This window comes from Pseudopipra pipra, chromosome 22 (genome assembly GCF_036250125.1).
Source record: "Pseudopipra pipra isolate bDixPip1 chromosome 22, bDixPip1.hap1, whole genome shotgun sequence".
Classification (NCBI taxonomy): domain Eukaryota; kingdom Metazoa; phylum Chordata; class Aves; order Passeriformes; family Pipridae; genus Pseudopipra; species Pseudopipra pipra.
The window spans coordinates 1,280,537-1,299,032 of NC_087570.1; the positions used below are offsets into that span (position 1 = coordinate 1,280,537).

Below are 18,496 nucleotides of genomic sequence, written 5' to 3' on the forward strand. Positions count from 1 at the left end.
CAGGGAGTGGCACAGAGCCAGTCCCCGCGGGCACAGGAGTGCAGGGGCTCCTTCTCAAGTGTTTAAAAGTCTGACAAACTGTTTGCAGTTCTAGCAGGGATCAACACATTTCTAGAATTAAAACCAACATCTTGGATGGCAAAAATGCTCCGAACAAGGACTCTTTCTTCAACCCAATGCACAAGGGACCTTTCTTTACTAAGCTATAAAATCACTTACTATAAATCAATTATTTTTGTACTGATTTATTAACTGCTCTCCAGCTGTTCAGATTGGCACTTAAAAAAAATCCTGGATGGTCCCACCAAAATGTTCAAAAGCATTTTCTCAGGAGTACTGTTGGTCCAACCTCATTATAGTCTCCCCTGGCAATCCACATATTCCTGAATGCTCTTAAACTGCCAAGCATGGAAGCACCAATCCACATGGAGCACATCCAGCCTGGACATGAGCTGTGTTGGGAACTCCTGCCTGGAGCTTCTTCAGCAGCCTCTCCTTGAAACCTTGGGAGAGAGTCAACCTGCCCAATTTGAGCAGGTTCCTGGGGATGTTGGATTTGGATGGTGGATTTGCTCACAACGCTGGGTGGTTCCTCCCAACCCCTGGCCCTGGGATTTCTGCCTCTGTGGGCACTTCAGGAGCTGGGAATATCTGGCCTTCTGCCTTGACAGCCCTTCCATCAGGGAGAATGTACACACACAAGCTTTTCAGGCTTTTCCTGTGTATTTTGGCAGAGATCTAAGGCAGTAGGGCACAGCTTCTCCTGTACATCCCTGACAACTGGGCACGGGCACAGAGGGATTGTGGCACTGGCAGAGCAGGGACAGGGCACCCAGACACACCCAAACACCTCCTCACCCTCCTGTTCCTGATGGCACAAAGCACTGAGGGGGTCTGGCTCAGCAGGGCTGGCCTCTCACTCAGCTTCATTCCGAGTTCTTGTCCATACAGGTGTCTCCAAACCTTCTCCATGTCATCCCAGGATGTCACTGCCCCAGTTTCCACTGGGAAAGCAAAAGACAAAACGCCCCTTTAGGTCTGACTTCCTTCCACAACAGAACAGTCGTCGTGACTCACCCCAGACACGACCAGTTGGCATTTGGGGTGTCCCACAACAGTAGGAATGACCCAAGAGAGGGACCAGAGATAACGTCCCAGGATCCAGGTGCAGATCCCTGGCACCTCAGAGCCATCCTGGCCAGGGCTGACCCACTGCTGCTGGGGCAGAGCATCTCCAGAACCTTCCAGATCCTCCTGTGGTAAATGGGCACCACTCCACTGCTGCCCCAGTGCTCCTCACTCCCAGTGCTCCTCATTCCCAGTGTTCCTCATTCCCAGTGTTCTTCATTCCCAGTGCTCCTCATTCCCAGTGCTCCTCACTCCCAATGCTCCTCATTCCCAGTGCTCCTCATTCCCAGTGTTCCTCATTCCCAGTGTTCTTCATTCCCAGTGCTCCTCATTCCCAGTGCTCCTCACTCCCAATGCTCCTCACTCCCAGTGCTCCTCATTCCCAGTGTTCCTCACTCCCAGTGCTCCTCATTCCCAGTGCTCCTCACTCCCATCTCTCCCCACTCCCAGTCCCTGCAGCTGCACCGGGATCCGGAGCGTTTGACTCAGGGCTCGGACTTGGAAGTGAAATGGGGTGTTCTTACTTCCCAGATAAATTACAGCAGAGAATCAATGGATTTTTCCAGACCCTGAGGCACAGAGGAAGGTCGGTTACAGTAATTGCATTTGCATTGATTTATATTTGGATTCTGTTTGGGGTTTTGCTGGGTTTCTAAAGGAAACGTTTTTAATGAGGTCAAAAATAACGGGAGAGCCGGTTTAAAACACGAACCCCAGGTATCCCAGAAACCTTAAGAGGGAAGAATCTCCCATTGGAGAAGGTGTGCTGCTCCCCACAGGACTCCAAGGCAGGAGTTACTGCATCCCTGCAGTGTGTGCACACCTGGAAACTCCGTGGAGGGGAAGAGAGATGAAAAACAATGAGATTTTCACATGTGCCTCTGGCTTAGCTGAGACTCTGCAAATATTTCCGAGGGTTGGTGAAAATTAGGACAATTTCACCTCCCTGTAAGTATTAACTGAGTTACCAGTTTGCTTTTCCAAATAATGTCTCCACTGGAATGAGACCTTTTCCAACTGATCCTTTATGGGAAACTCCCAAGAATTATGCTGAAATAGTTAGAACTATCTTTGGCACTGATTATGGCATTCTGGAATATTTTTCCCTGTCCTTGTTACTTAATTTAAAGACTGATTTTTGGTAAAATCACAAAAGTGAAATAGTAATTTCATTTGGCTTCAAGAGAAGATTTCCCAAAGAAGGAAATTTCTGCAGCTTTGAATCCAATCAGATCTGACAATCCAAATCCGTTTACAGGGGAAATTTCCTTTAAAAAAATAAATAAATCACTCTATACCTTCAGCTGGAATCCGTGGCTGCCGGGGTTTAATTGCTTCTCCTTGTGGCCCTAAAGCCAGGGCAGCTTCAAAGCAAGGGTGGCTCCTATTAAACTTAATTACCCTTTCCTGCAGCTCCCATGGCAGAGGTGCCAACTGCTGCAGGGAGGTGGTTATGAACCAGGGGCACATTCCAGACAAAGACAGGGATTAAGCAGCAATTTGAAATGCAGGCAAGTGCCCTCTGTGCACAGGGATGTTCATACCCCAGACAAACACCAGCTCCGTGTCTGTTGTTTCCATCCTGCTCCCATTCCAGCAGGTTGGGGTTAATGTCAACCCTAGTGCCACCTCAGCACCATCCCATCCCCTCAACAGCTGTGAACATCCTCCCAGTGAGTGCTCCACGTCCCACCCACGCTGCTCTATTAATGCCAACAGGCGCCCTTGGTGTTCCAGGGGTTGTTCCAAACATCCCATTCCAGCTCCATTTGATCCTGGCTGGTGTGCACATGGATGGGGCACGGGGGGGGCTCCCCTGTGAACATGAGGCTGAGCATTAAAACAAGGGAATATCGACTGGGATGATTAAACCCGGACACGGGAATGCTCATCTGTTCCCTCAGATTGGTTCTGTCACACCTCACCTTAAAGAGGGCATGTGTGAATTAATTTGGGGACTGTAGGGTTTGCAGTCAGGGAGATGGCTGTTGGTGTTTAGCTGGAGTGCAGTAAATTGAATTCACAGATGAGACAATGTGAGACACCAAAAACACCTCGTGCTCACCTCGTGCTGACGTGACAAGATCTCGTTCAGGAATGGAAAGATGCTTCATTATCTGAGAGCTGTGGAGAGACAGCAGAGGAACTGGGCTGAGAGCAGCACATCCATCCCACGAGCCAGCAGGTCCTGCACAGCCTCCTCCCGAGGGGCAGCTCCCATCCCTGCTCTCTGTGACAGTCACAGGACCTGGAATGGCCAGAGCTGTGTCAGGGCAGACTCAGAGCTGAGAGACACACTGGAAATGTGGGAACAACGTAATTCCCACAGCACTGCAAACACAAAGGAGCTCTGTCCCCCACCCAGCCCATCAGCCTGTGGGGACAACATGGGGATGTGCCCCAAGAGATCCTGGTACAGCCCCAAACCCAGCTGGTGCTCCCCAGTGAGACAGTGCCTGAAACAGTGGGGCTTTTCCTGGCTGGAGAAACAAACCCTGCTCCAAAGGATCCAGCCATGGGAGTGAGACAGGGCAGGTGGGACAGACAAACCTCCCAGCAGGTCAGGCTGGGAGGAGAGGGAGACAGTGGGAAGGAGCTCAGGGGCTGGGAGCAGTCCTGGGTGTAGGAAGCAATAATCACCATCACAGATGCTTAACTCTAACAGCTTGACAAGATCCCTTTCCTCACACTGGAGCTGTGTTTGATTGCTCCCATACACGTTTCCATCCCAAATCCCCATTTTGCAATGTCTTCCTGACACTCCAAACATCCACAGAGCTCTTTGAAGTCGAAGTTTAATGTGTTTATTGACACCAGTTATGATATTTCAAAACACATGGGCTACAAATTGTTACCATGCACTCCGAGTGTTTACAGTAATCCCTGTATTAAAACAAACTCAGCCTTTCCTGATGATTTTATATCTTCTTGCTGACTCACTTGCCTGTGTTTATTTAAACTCCTGTTGAGTTTTTTGTTTTTTTTTTTACTATTCAACACTTTTGAAACATCTAAAAAAAACCCCCAACCCTATCTTTGGATTTCATATACTTTTGAAACATTTTGCCTTCATTTTTATGGGCTCCACATGGCCCAACTCTTCCTTTTGAGTTTTCCTTGCAGCCCAGGTTTTCCCTGCTGCAGCCCAGCAGGTGTGTGAGGATCCCTGTCGGGGTTCAGCCCAGGGATGGGCAGCTCCAGGAGCTCAACCCTCCCTGGCCACACGTTTCCCTCCGATCTCCACGTGCTGGAGATGGGCTTAAGCTGCAGCAAGAGGAGATTTTTGGAGTCCTAAAAGATACGGAGGAAGGGAAATTAAATTTGCAAAGTAATTCTGAAATGTAAATAAGGTTCCAATCGTTGTTCTTTTAAAGGAAACTTAAATTACTGTGTTGCTAAATTGGAGCAGCTTTGGGGGCTCTTCCATGGTCTTCCACTCTTTAGGCTCACAAAGTCAAACCAGCATCTCTGGGGTGGCTGGATTCAACAGTATCATCTAAAATGTAATAAACCCTGTGAGTGATGAACAACTGGGAAGGTGCAGGACCCACTGGGACTCAAATTTAATCCCAATGTTTTAGAATTCAGCATCTGAGAACTACTCAGAGCTCACATGTTATTTTCCATGCTGGAGAAAAGCAGATAAGATCTATACCTAGGAAATGCTATAAACTGTGCCTAAACAAAAGTCTTGGTTGAAAAATTATATGTTTAAGGTAATAGTCTGGATTATTTGAAAACAAAGAGAAGTCCAGGGAAATACTTATATTTTTTTAATTTTCTGAATGCTCTGAATCAGGTTAAACAATTTCACTAACCTGGGCTCCAATCACCACCCACAAATTAACCTTTCCTGGGAGAACGGAGGCCTTGTGACTGCACTCTGAAATAACTCTCCAGCTCTGTGCTGCTGCAGTGCCCAACCCCTAAACCCCTGCAGCCTCCTCCCACATCACCTCCTGCATCCCCAGCCGGCAATTCCGGGCTGCACCGACCCCTCCCAGCACAGATACCAACATCTGGCATGGAAACTACAGCAGAACAGCACTTCTTGTCATCCTGCAAGGGCACCACCCCCTTCTCTGAGCACTCTGGGGTGAGTGGGTGGCACAAAGCCCCAAAACCTGCTCCCAGCTGGGAGAGCTGTGCCTGGTCACCCCCCGGTTCCAGGTCCGTGCAGGTGAGAGCCTCTGGCAGAGAAATCAGAGCTGCTGGAGTTTTGAGGCTGTGCAGTGGTAAAAAGGGAAAGCAGGGCTCTCTCACCCTTGGCAGGCTGTTAACTCAGCACTAAATGCTCCCTGAGCTGCTCTGGAATCTCATTGTTCCTTTAAGGGCCAAGTGCCACCAGCTCCGTGTTCGAGAGCTGCGGGACTCGGGCTGGGCAGCAAACTGCTAAGAGGGATGGAAGCGACAAGTGGAAAGCATTCCCATGGAGTGTGCAGGATCCCTGGAGCCGGGCCAGGGATCAAACCCAGTCCCATGTCCCGGGAGCTGGTCCGGAACATCCTCCCGGTCCGGCCAAACCAACAGCCCGGGAGCCCCCGGCCAAGGCAGCTCCAGCTGGCACCCACGGGGCAGTTTGGGAGGTTATGAAAAGTTTACTAATGAGAAACATTTCAGGACGTGCTGCCAATGGTTTTGCCTGGAGGAAGAGCTGCCACGACACGGGAATATGTAACTTCGGTGGAAAGTCTGAAAGGGCTCCACACCCCCAGAGCCACCTCGTTTTTGTACATCCCAACAATTCTGGGCATCCAGGAGGTTGTCTGCCTGCTCTAAACATGTTTACATTGTGCTTTCTAAATATTTAAAGCCATTGATGAAATTAAAGGCAACTTTCAGGATGTTGTTGCTCCTCAGCTATTTCGTTTGGGTTTGCAGGACCAGCTCTTCTTCTGTAAACAGGAATTTGATACAGCAAAGGGCTGGGAGAGCCCTGAGCAGCCAGGGATCCTCAGCAAACAATTTTGGTGGCCAAGAGAAGTCTCCTTAAATGATTTCACCAAATTCCTGTTGGGAAAGACTGAGCTGTTTTCACTTCTGAGGAGGAAGCACTTGCAAATTTGGTTTTCCCCCAGCGCAGACAGTCAGTGATCAGCTCGATCTCAAACACCCCCCTGGATGCAGAAATCACCACCAAAACTTCACTGGCAGTTGATAAAGCAGCAAATCCCAAGAGAAGCTCCCTCTCTGGTGGGTCTGATGGGAGCAATTCCAGGCAGGACTCTGCACCCATCCTCACTGGGAGCCAACGTCTGGGGGCACAGCAGTGTCTGTACCAGTGCTATCCATCACTGTGTTTACCATATTTCCCTTTTCTTTCCATAACTCCTGGCTTCACTCATGTCTGGGTGTTTTCTAACCAGCCTCAAGGCAATAAATCAAAGCTGTCAGCATTGGAAGAAAATTAATGTGAGAAGTTGTTCCAAAGGCCACCAGCCTTTCCCTCCTCGGTGTGTGCTCAGCTAATCCAGGATTCCTCAACAGCTTTCAATGTTTTCCTATTTTCACAAGGTTTTGAGACTCTGGGTGCATTTTTTTTTTTTTTGAAGGGTGGCTTTGACTTGCACCAGGTAAGGGGGCAAATCCCTGCAGTTTCTTTAGGTTTTAAGGAGAAGTGAGGGTGCTCAGCACAAACCTGCCCCTGGGCCATCTCTGGCCAAGCCACAAGCCAAACCCAGATCCCGAGCTGGAAAACATCAGGGCCTGAATGTGGGTTGAACTTTTCACGAAGGAAAAGGCCAAACGATTAGAAACCAATCCCGTTGCTGTGCCCTGCTGATGACGCTGGTTGAATTATTCATTGGGAGTTATTTATCCCAGGAATGTGGCTGGCATGCCACAGGAATACATTACGTGCAAGTTCTGATTTCTTGTTTCATTACTCACCCTGCCCCGCGCCGCTCAAACCCCAACCTCTCCATCTCTGAAAGTCTCTTTTCCAAGTCTGAGAAAAAGAACACTTGGGACACAACCTTCAGCTGATCTGATCCAGCAAACACCTCCCTGGGAACAGCCAGCCTGGCAGCTCAGGCTTTTTCCTGGAGCCCTGGAAAAAGCAATGTTCTTACCCTATTCAGCTGCAGATGAACTCTGTAACCCTGGGCAAATCACTTTGTTCCCTGCACCTCTGGCTGCACATTTATAAAATGGACATGGTATTTCTCTGTAAGATACTGTAAGGCCAGATATGTTAAATTGCCCAGTTACTATGGAAACCGGAAAAGCACCTAATGCAGATGGATGAGTGCAGGAACAGATCCCCCTGGCTGAAAAATCAGGAGCAATTGGGAACTTCTTTAGGCAAAATCAGGGTGTAATCAGAAGGATCATGGCAGTCACCAAAAATTCCTTTAATAAAAAGTCCAGATTATGTCCTGGTTTCAGCTGGGGTAGAATTAATTTATTCTCATCTTATTAGATTTTTCTCTGGATAGAAATGGAAGGGTTTCCCTTTAATATTTGCAAACCCTCACATTTGATTCTTCTGTTCAGATTTGGATTGGGATGTTTAGGTAGCAACTCAAATTCTTTTTGTACCAAACAAAGATCATTAAAACCAGAAGAGTGATTGCAAAATCAGCCCAGAACTCTGAAGCCTGGAATGTGTTGTGAAAGACGTTTAATTCCAAAACTAAAATCTCAGGAGCCACTTAAAGAGAAAATTGTCCTTCCCAAGCACTGATTTTTTTACCCCTCACCCTGAGCTTGCAGCTGAGAGGTTAATAAACTTGGCCCAGGAAATCCTTGTCAGGAAGGCACCGAATTTCAGGAGTAAAGACAACTGGGGAGGAATCCACAATTACACCTCACAGTGTTGCAAAGGCTCCTTCCCCACGGCACCGGGAGCTCTTCAGTAAACGCAGCGAGGAAAAAACTAATTTTATTCGTTTAAATTATTATTTGTGGGTGTTTTTTCCTCTCTAGCAAAACTGGCCTAACGATGGGAGTGATTGCACTGTGATGCCTCCACTGCTGCTTGAACAGGGCAGACTCCCCCTCAGCCAGGAGGGTCCCACTGGCAGCAGCAGCCACGGAACAGCCGCCACAGCGGGCAGGATTTTCCAGCTCACTGTGTGATTTGATCTCCACAAACTCCCAGAACACCGACTGCAGGGCAGTAAATCATCTCCAACATTATTATCTGCCCATCTGGGAGCAGAGTGCAACCACCAAGACAATGCAAGAACCCCGGGCTGCTTTCAGCACCCGGGGAGGGGGAGCCTGGTTGGTCGGGTTTGATTAATTCAGCAATTCAACAGCTCAGTCCCACTCCTGCAGCAGGGACGGCACTTCCCACCCTCTGCCTTCCTCACAGCTCCCAGGGCTCAGGGATCTTTATTCTCTTTAATTTTCACTTATATTTCAAAATGGTTATTGCCTGAGTGCTGTTGGCTGGTGGGTCCAGTCCCTGTGAGAGAAGGAAGTGGTTTCAGAGGAAAAACCTGTGTTTTCCAAGTTACCATTGGACTTGGTTCCCAGCCTGGCTTTGGTGAAAAGCCTTCTGCTCTCCCCTCCTGCAAAAGCCCTCCTGGATTTGCTGGCTCAGAACTGGAGTAGGAAAGTGTAAGAGGAATGGCCTTAAGCTGAGAAGGAATCCTTCCCTGTGAGGGTGGGGAGGCCCTGGCACAGGTTGCCCAGAGAAGCTGTGGCTGCCCCTGGATCCCTGGAAGTGTCCAAGTGTCCAGGTTGGACAGGGCTTGGAGCAACTCCTGTTGCTGGCCATGGTACAAAGAGCTCAGGAGTGTGGTAAACCATAATTATCTGTATTTTTCAGCACAAAAATCAGCAAAATGAAAGCTAAGGCAGTGACAGTGACTGTCAGCAAGCTGCTCATAATCAGTTTTTTTTTTCTTTTCCTACACACACCTACAGCAGTATTGGAGCTAAATAAAAGTAACAGAGCTCACCAAATCCATTCAGAGCATCATTTATTTTAGAGCCTCTGAATAATTTTCTGTAGGCTTCATCAATTCATACATTCACACATTAACTAACTAAACTGGTTACCTAAATCCAAGCCAGTTCTTTGGCTACAAGCCTATAGAATTCTATATGTTCTTTAGAATAAAAGGAGAAATTTACTGCTTTTGTACTGAGCTGCTTTTAAATCAAAGTTTTTTTGTATCAAGGAGACCAACTTTCTAACACCTCCCCACTGCCCCTCAATTCCTGCTGCCATTGGTGGTTTTGTAGCAGCCCTTTTGGAGAAGATTCTTTTCTGATACACCGAGCCACAAAACTGAATTTTCTTTGGGTAAATGTGCAGAGTTCCCCTCATTCCCTTACATGCTGGGGGTGACTGACAAGTCCTCCTTTTCCCAAGGAGGCCAGGTCTCCTTTGGGATGCCCCCCCTGGAACCCCTCGAGACCTGTGGTAGGTCGGGAGAGGAGCCTTGTTTTCACCCCCTCAATGCCCAGCCCTTCTTAAAATGTCTTTTCAACACCCCTGATGGGACAGAGCATCCCCTGGCCCTGCCTGTGCCAGGACAGAGCATCCCCTGGCCCTGCCTGTGCCAGGACAGAGCATCCCCTGGCCCTGCCTGTGCCAGGACAGAGCATCCCCTGGCCCTGCCTGTGCCAGGACAGAGCATCCCCTGGCCCTGCCTGTGCCAGGACAGAGCATCCCCTGGCCCTGCCTGTGCCAGGACAGAGCATCCCCTGGCCCTGCCTGTGCCAGGAGCTGGGCTGGCTCAGCTGGCAGCTCAGCAGGAGCTCAGCCAGGCTCCAGGTTTGCTGTGTTTGGGACACCTCAAAGCACCCCAAGGGAGTGGGTTCCCTCCATCTGGCACAGCTGGGGCTCACAATGCCTGTCCATCCCCTGGGATCCAACCTGTCCCCCTCTGGGATTTAGCCTGTCCATCACCTCTGGATGGGGGTGAATGGAGCAGCCTCCTCACAGGCTCCCACTGCCTGAAATCCAAGCACTGCACCCCCAAACCAGCTCCCAGCACGGCCCTCTGGATTCCAAACCAGCTGCAACTGGGGACATCTTGGGGTCATTCTCCCTGTGCCTCCCCAGGGCAGCAGGGAACACCCCCCCACGTCTGAAAAGCCTCTTCATTCACTTGCAAAGCCAAAGGAGACCAAGTTCTCAAAATAAAAACCAGTACAAAGCCACAGATTTGAAAGCAGGGACCAGAGCCATCCTCTGCTCTTTTCCTGCTTGCAGTGCCTCCTTGGATTTTGACTGAAACAGCATCTTATCCTCGCAGTCAAACATCCACCAGTACACACAGACATATACATGTAAATATTTTCCAGTTCTAAGTAGCAGCTACTGAGGTAATATTTGCCTACACAGACCCATAAACTACCCCCAGTGCCAGGTGTGCCATAATAAATTCCTCTCTGCTCTGAGTGGTTTTGATATTCTTGCTACTATCAAATAGCTCACACATCCTCAAGACAAAACCAATTTGTTCTGGAAAAATCCCAGAAGGTTTTTATTCTCAGCATAAAAAGCATCACATTCTCAATATCTCAGGGCCTGCCCAGGCCAAAAACTGCCATGGCAGAAGGTCCCTGGCTGGGAGTGGCTGTGTTCTGTCCAGCAGGTACCAAAAGCAGGCCAGTCCCCACCTAACACACATCCTCACCAGGACTGGGGGTTTATTCAGCCTAATCTAACCTGGATGTCTGTTTGCAACGTAAGTGAATATCTAAACAGGTTATTAAATGTAATAAGCAAGATTAAATGTAAAAAGCAAGAGCTTTTTCATGAAAATCACCGGGATTATTCAAACTCTGGAAGAGAAGAAAGTGGAGAAGAGTGTTTCAGTAACCTGATCTGCCAAAACAGGACGGAAACCCTTTAACAGCACCTTGCCAGAAACAATGCAGGGCTGAGTCTGCTTTAAACAAGATGATTTTTCAGAATATTGTTACTGACTTTTTGTATAGTGTTAGTGAGGTTTGTGTACACTAATAAAAAATGAAAGCTGCTATTAAAAACAAATCAATGGACTGGACCTGGTTTTGATCACACCAGAGCTGGCCATTTGCATCGGTATTTGCAGCATCTGTTCCAATTAAGACTTGTTTTCTAGTTTAAAGATATTAGTCCAATCACTAGTGTTCTGTTGAGAACATGAATAGAGCATTGTTCTGGCAGAATGTAGTTAAACAGACTCCACAGACTCTATTAAACAGCTTTGCTACCCAATTAGAATGGGAAGGAGTCAGGCAGACATGGCTGCACTGGGTACCCTCTGTTCCACATGGATTTTTATGGATTCATAGTCAATGAAAACAGCTAACGTGGAACATGTGTCGGGAAAACCCAGACTGCAGGCTGGCTTGGAGCGTGGCAAATGGAGCATCAGGCCCTTTATGGCTGGGATTTAATGGACACTGAGTTTGATGGGAGCAGGGACTGGGTGGAAAACAATGCCCAGGGATGGCACCGTCCCCAGCCAGCTCAGAGGGGCTGCTGCAAGAGCAGCACTGGGGGAATCCCCCCAGCACCAAGGGCACAAATCCCTCCAAAGGCTCAGCATGGAGGAGCCTCCATCCCAAGGAATGGATCCATCCTCACCCCAAACCCCTGCTCTGCAGGGATGTCCCTCACCAGCACCAGCCAGGAGTCCAGGCTGGGGTCCAGCCCAGCTGAGGGGGATGCCATGGGCAGTGCCCACAACATTCTGGGCTCAGTCTGCCATCCCACAGACTCCCCTTGCACGTGCAGAATGTTCCTCCACCCCGGGCTCTGCCAGAGGGGAAGGGACTGGCCTGGATTCCCTGTGGGAACCCTCTCATCCCTGAGCCCTGTGTGAGCCAGGCTGGGCTGAGCCAGCGCCTGCAGAGCAGCAGGGCCTGGCTGAGCCTCGGGGGCAGCTCTGGGGCATTGCAGGAAGAGTTCCTTGTGTCCCTGGGCAGTTTTCTAAGGCATTCCATACCCAGCAGTGTGTCCAGGCTGGGCTGCTCTGACTGCAGCTAATTAGCTCTCCTGGCTTTGATGGATGGATTGATTCCACACTTAAACAGAGATAAATTAACTGTCCGTCTAAACAGAGTTTAAGTGAGGAGGGAATTCTGATTAGAATGTTATTTCATGCAGTGCTGCTCCTCCTTCTCAGCCAATGCTGAGAACCTCTCACCTCCCTCACAGAGGAAGCCCAAGGAGCCAACCCCAGACCTGCAGAGCTGCCCAGGAATTCAGCAATCCCGAGGAGAACACACTTGGGCAGGCTGTGCACGGGGTACAAACCCCTGATGCTGCAGTGATCTCTGCAGGCTGAAGAACTGCTCTATGGAATTGAATGTTTAATGCTTTCAGGAGCATCTGAAATGTATTTGATTCTGAAACCCCTCAGAGTGCCCAAAACCCAGCAAAAAGTCTGATTTTCTACTCACTCTAAAAAACTTTTATGTTAAAATGCCTTTTCTTGTCCTGAAGTGAGAAATACCTATACATGCTTTTAAAGGGTGTAATTATAGAACTAATGAAAAAATCTTTAACAACTGTGATAAGGGCTTGGAGAATGATGGGGTTTGTTAAAATTGAAGTACCTTAAGGTGCAAATAGTTTAGAAAAATAAATACAGCCATCACCTCAATATGTTAAACAAACAAGGCACCAAGCAAGATGAATTGTGGAACATTTCATGTAAATATTAACTTTTGAAGCTTTCCAACTGACAAAACTAAGGCAACAGAGAATGCCCCTTTACTTGCATCCTCATACACTCAACAGTCCTGGAATGGGACCAGGAGGGGAAAAGAAACAAAAACAAGCGAATGAGAAGTGAAAAATAGCACTTAACATTTCTGCAGCCATGGCCAAGGAAAGCTGGCACAGGGATGGACTTCCCTGGGTGCCTCACCTCTCCAGTAAGGTGCAGTGCTCCAGCTCTCCCCCAGCTCCACAGACCTTTTTACCCCCTCCCAGCAGGATTCTCTGGCACTTGTCTGCTGTTGGGAAGCATCTGCTCTGTCAAACACACCCAGCTCTGCTCTGTGTTCTGAAGGGAGAACACTCAAAGGGACCAAAGCAGGTAAAAGTAAAGCACAGGGGGAATTCTCTCTCACACACAAAGCACATTTCTTTTCATCTGCCTTTTTTTTTTTCAACTTCGAGAACCTTAATGAGGCTTGGTCCCACCAAGGAGAGCCAAGGGTAGGAGATTTTTCTTTTCTGTTGAAGAGCCTGTAGATACATTAAAACTAATTACTCCTTGTTTTATGCTCCAGTAGGATGAGAAATTCCCTTTAAGTTGGGATGGGACTTAATGCCAGTGGGTAAATTTTACTGAGTGAGAAGAAAGAAGCAGGTAGCACCCAGCCGTGAGCTCTTTCCAGCTTTTTGAACATTTCCAGGGATGGTGACTCCCCTGGGGAGCCCGTTCCAGTGTTTAACCACTCTTACAGTGCAGAAATCTTCCCTCATATCCCACCTGAACCTCCCCTGGCACAGCTCGAGGTGGTTCTCCCTGTCCCATCAGCACCTTCCTCGGGAGCACAGGCAGGTTTGTGCCTCAGCCCCAGAGCTGCCAGAGGGAATCACTTCCACTCCTTGGGAGATCTGAAAGAGATATTTTGAGTTTCCAGAGCACTTCCAAGCTCTGAATGCAAATTATTATTATTAATAGGACATTTTAGCCTGTCTGGGTAAGCTGTGCAAAGAGCAGAGATATTACCCAGGGCTTCTCAGGTTTGTGCACTTCAAGCAGATCACCTTACTCTCTGTAAGCAAGGAACTATGCCTTTATATCACATTTGGCCCCTTTTTTTGTCTTTCCAAAGCTGTTTAGCCTTTTGTTATTATTTTAACTGTTTATTTCTTTAACAGCTCATTATTTTCAGTGGGCTCCTGTGTCTCATTACACACAGTTCAGCTTTAAGAGGAAATTTGTCCTTTATACAGGTTTATTCTGCCTAAAAACATAATCATGAGTGTTTTCTCCTCTGATAGTCATCTTTATAAAGACTATTCTGTGCTTTGTGTTAGAATCCTTCTGTAGGAAATGCTTTACTTGCTTGAAGGGAACCAGAGAAAGTCACAAATCACTCCAGAAGATATTTTTGATCTGTTCTGATTGAACCTGTGTGCAAGAATTTTCATTCAAGGCTAGTCTGGGGGGGGGGGGGTGTGAAATTCTTTCATTGCTTGTATCAGCAGTGCTGTTTCTACAGAGCAGAAGAACTGGGATGGAGGGAGGAGGGTGAGGCCAACACTGACCCACCCAGACACGAGGGAGGATCCAGCACCTCCTGTGTGTGCAGCTTTAACCTTCACTCTCATCCCTCACAGCCTGCTGGCTCCAGAACTGCCCAGAAGTCTGTTACCTCCCCTGGTTCAGGTCAGGGATCCCCAGAAGGACACCCACTTTTAAACTTGCAGTGCCCCAGAATTCCCACAGCGAAAGGAGCCCAAGCCAGAGGAGCTGAGGTGGTCAAACCCTGCTGTAGTGCCTGCATTGAAACACCTCCCCAAGCCCTGCAGCTCCCCAGGGTGATCCCAGCCAGAGGCAGCCCTTTGCCCAGTACCTTCTTTCAAAATAGAAGCCCAGGAAAGGCTCTGACCTGTCAGCCCCACTAACCTTTTTCTTTTCTGGTTTAATTTAACATGCCCCTCAGATGCTCAGCCCCTCACAAAGGAGGTAAGTCTCTGCCCGGCGTTTTTTTGGAAGGAAAATGTGGCATGCACCTATTTTGTTTCATTCTGTGCCAGGACCTATAAAGTTACTGTGGGCTGCAGCTCCTGCCAAGTTCTAAAGGTGACAGGGCAATGGGCACCCAAAGGACGCTTCTATCAATGCCCTTTTATTTCCCTCTCTTTCCCCTTGCACCGAACCTTTTTTTTCTAATAGAATTACTCTTATCTGCAAGTGATTTAAACTCTAAGGTTTACAGAAGATTTAAAGAGTGCGAACACAGTTGGAATGTTTTAAACTAACAGTACAAGTTGCATTTTAAGAAAATAATTAACTCCCAGGGGAGGTGCGGTTCTTGGAGTAATGACAGATTCAAGGCTGGCTTTCCCTATATGGAGTTTCCAAATAATAAAATATCTTCGGTTCCCTACTGGTGTCAGATGAGAACCTGTTAGTGTGCTAGTTGCTGGTGGACTGTCATGGGTTTGGGGGGTTTTTTGGTGGTGTGTTTTTTTGGTTTTTTTTCAGTGGGCCATTAGTGTTTTAAAGACACAGTGCACGGTAGGGAACCTCACATGCAAAGCTGGAGCACAGAGCACTGTAAATGCACTGTGTTTGTGTGTTTACAACCCTTCCCCATCCCTTCTTGCTGAAAAAAAAAAAAAGGAAAATAAAGTATTTTCCTCTTATTTTTGCAATCTTAATGTCTCTGTTCTGGCCGAGGACTTCTCAGAGCCACAGACAAGCCCTGAAGGAGCCCAGCCCAGAGCACCCAGCCCAGTCCAAGTCCCAGTCTCCCTCCTGTCCTGTGTGAGTGGTGACACAGCACAGCCCCCTGCCAGGGCACAAGAGCAGAAGCAAACCCTCCTTTTTTAAAGGAGAGTGCTCATTATTGGAGGAAAGGCTGCTAAGAAGCAGGACCCAGCAATGAGTAAATCCCAGGCAAAGCAGCTCCTTCAGGAGGGCTCAAGCAGTGAAAACTCTCTGCAGGACCCTGCCAGGACCTGAGAGCTTGGGCAGAACTTAAGGTTGCTTCTTATTTGATCTGTGACATCTCCCATCTGAACTGTGCTCAAACAAGCCCAACAATTGAATTTAAATACCCTGGTCCACCAGGCGACTGAAGGATGGCACAAAGCTTTGGGCAGAGATGAGAACGACTTCATAAAAACCAGAATGGCTGAAACATAACAGGCAGGTTCACTGTGACTTGTGCACAAATCCTGAGACAATGCACTAACTACAGACCAACGTTTCAGGAGTGCACTATTTTATACACATAGCCCAGGCCTCCTCTTTGTAGAGCATGAGTAACTTAATGTATAACATACACCAGATTCTCAACTTGAATGCATTGAACCTTTTCCTATGAAGTGAATGAGTTAAATCTCATGTCATATATTCACGTCACTCACTTTGCCCAGTGAGAAGATCAGATGGTCACATCCATAGTTTCATAGTATTTTGTTATTGAGCTCATGGAACACGAGCACAGTGGTGTGTGGAACTCCTGAGCAGGTTAAAGGAGCCTCCTGGACTGATGAGGATCAGCCCTGTCCACATTACTCACAGCTCTCCTCCTGAAGTTTGAGGCTCAGCAACACACAGGCACAAGCCTGTTCTCAGAAAACACCCTCAGCCTCTCAGGGACAGCGCTTTCCACAAATTTAATTACTTGCAAAACCTTTGGTCATTAACACCCAACCTAAATTCTACTGCAGGTCACAGGCTATTAAAAAAATGAAGTGTCCGTGCTCCCCAAACAATGATTTGTTTAACTGGAGCTTTGATTAAATCCGAAGCCACAACAGCACAGGAATCCTATTGCTAATGTCCTCACCCTGTTACAGAGCCTGCCAGGAACCTCACCAGGTCATTATTCCTTCCTGAGTCTTTGCATGATGATTCCTGGGCCCTTCTCCAAGGCCAGGCTGGACGGGGTTGGAGCAACCCAGCTTAGTGGAAGAGTCCCTGCCATGGCAGGGGGTGGAGCAGATGGTCTTTAAGGTCCCTTCCAACCCAAATCACTCTGTGATTCCATGATTCCACACTGTTTTCCACCCCTCAGGCCACTGAGTGTCTGTCAGTGTGCATTTGTGGGCCAAACCATCCCATCCCCACGAGGAACCAACGTGAGCCACGTGGTCACTGTCGGTGACAAACACCCCAGAAAGCACCTGTGCTCTCTGACTGTTCATTCATCACCCTGTACAAGGCTCTGTGGTGCTGGGGCAGCTTTAGGGGCTCAGGACAAAGCCCATGGATGGAGACAGGTCTTTGTTCCCTCCCTTGGGCACGAACAGGCTCTGTTGGGGGCACAGTCAGCTGCTGCTCCTGTGTTCCCTGCACTGTTCCCTGCAGCTCCCTGGCTCCTGCCAGCACAGGCCCCAGGTCTGGCTCTCCTGGAAGGAGCTGGCTGGAGACTGACACGTGGCCAAATGGGAGTGTGTGTCCTCACAGGGGCAGAGCCTCCCCGGCTGCTGCACCAGGGATGCTTTATTGCTTTCATCATATTTTCCGGGTTCTGAAACACAAACCACATGTGGAATATTTTTTTTTTTTGAAAATTTACACATTGCACTTGCTGGAGAGTGTTCATTCCAGCACCCACAGCCCCAAACCCTTCCCAAAAACGAGGAGAGGGAGGAGAGGGAGGAGAAGGAGACACACCAAAACCTGCTGCCACAGCTCTGGGACAGCCCTGCTACCCAGGCCCAAAATCCCCGGGTGCACTCCTGCCTACTTGGATTTTACAGGGCAGTTAAGGGTTAATTTGGATTATCTTGTCATCAAGGAAATCATTAACACCCAACCAAAGGAGTTGGACAGCTTGCTGCAGGTGGAAGGGGAGGCAATGCTGGAGGCCAAGCTCAGCTGGGCTCTCAAACCCTTGGGTCACTCCACCACGGGTCACTTTGGCACAGGAAGCTCCTCTCAGTGACTGAGTAGTTGAGGCAAACCCCAAATTTTGCTCCAGAAGAGAATGGGAAGATTCCTAACTTTTTGCAGCTCTCTATATAAATCAAAGTCAAGGATTCTCCAAAGCAGGCAGGAGCTGAGCTTTCCTTGGAACCCCTTGGATCATCCTTCAGGAAAACTGTGTTTACTGATGTTATGGGTGTTGTAAAAACAGAGAAATGACCCAGTGCCCTGGGGCCATCACAGCCAATTGTGCTCATATTCACAGCCAAGGTGCTGCCAAACAATTTGCAGGTCAGTGGGACCCACACATGGAAGAGCCTCTGGTTGAGAATCACATCCTTGGAGCCAAGGCCAATTCCCTCATGAGAAATCAATGGGAATTAGACACCCACGTGCCTCTGAAAACCCTGTTAAGTACCTATTGCATCTGTAATTCCCTTTAAAGTCTATCCCTCTCCACTTGAGTCTAACAGGTGTGGAACTGAGCCCTCGATGGAAGAAGGGAGGGAAGAGTCCAAAAGCCCCTTCTGAGTCCCCCCTCCCACAGGATCCATTCCTCACAATCCAAGGGAAATAAAGATCCTCCCTGTCCCAGTGTGGTGCTTCCATGCAGAGACAGGGTGGGAATGCTCCTGGAAACACCAAGCCCCTCCCCGATGCTTTTTTATTGGTGCCAATAAATCCATAAGGAATGCCCTCTTTTCATTAAAGAAAATGCTGAGCCAGGGAGGGATCAGTCAAAATATTGGGGAGTCATGTCTGCTGTGACACATTCTAATGAGCAGAAGCTCTGTGTCCCCCAGGCAGGTACAGCCCACCCTGTGCTGCCCTCATTAGGACTCATATTAATG

At 48.4% G+C, this 18,496-nt stretch overlaps 1 protein-coding gene across 1 annotated transcript; it reads right to left on the reverse strand.

Annotated features, from left to right (window-relative positions):
- Positions 1 to 260: 260 nt before the first annotated feature.
- On the reverse strand, positions 261 to 972 carry LOC135401834 (uncharacterized). Its single transcript, XM_064634364.1, is given in 4 exon segments — positions 261 to 438; positions 441 to 697; positions 699 to 868; positions 964 to 972. Coding segments are annotated over 4 exon segments (561 nt in total). The 3' UTR covers positions 261 to 313.
- Between the last annotated feature and the right edge of the window lie 17,524 nt (positions 973 to 18,496).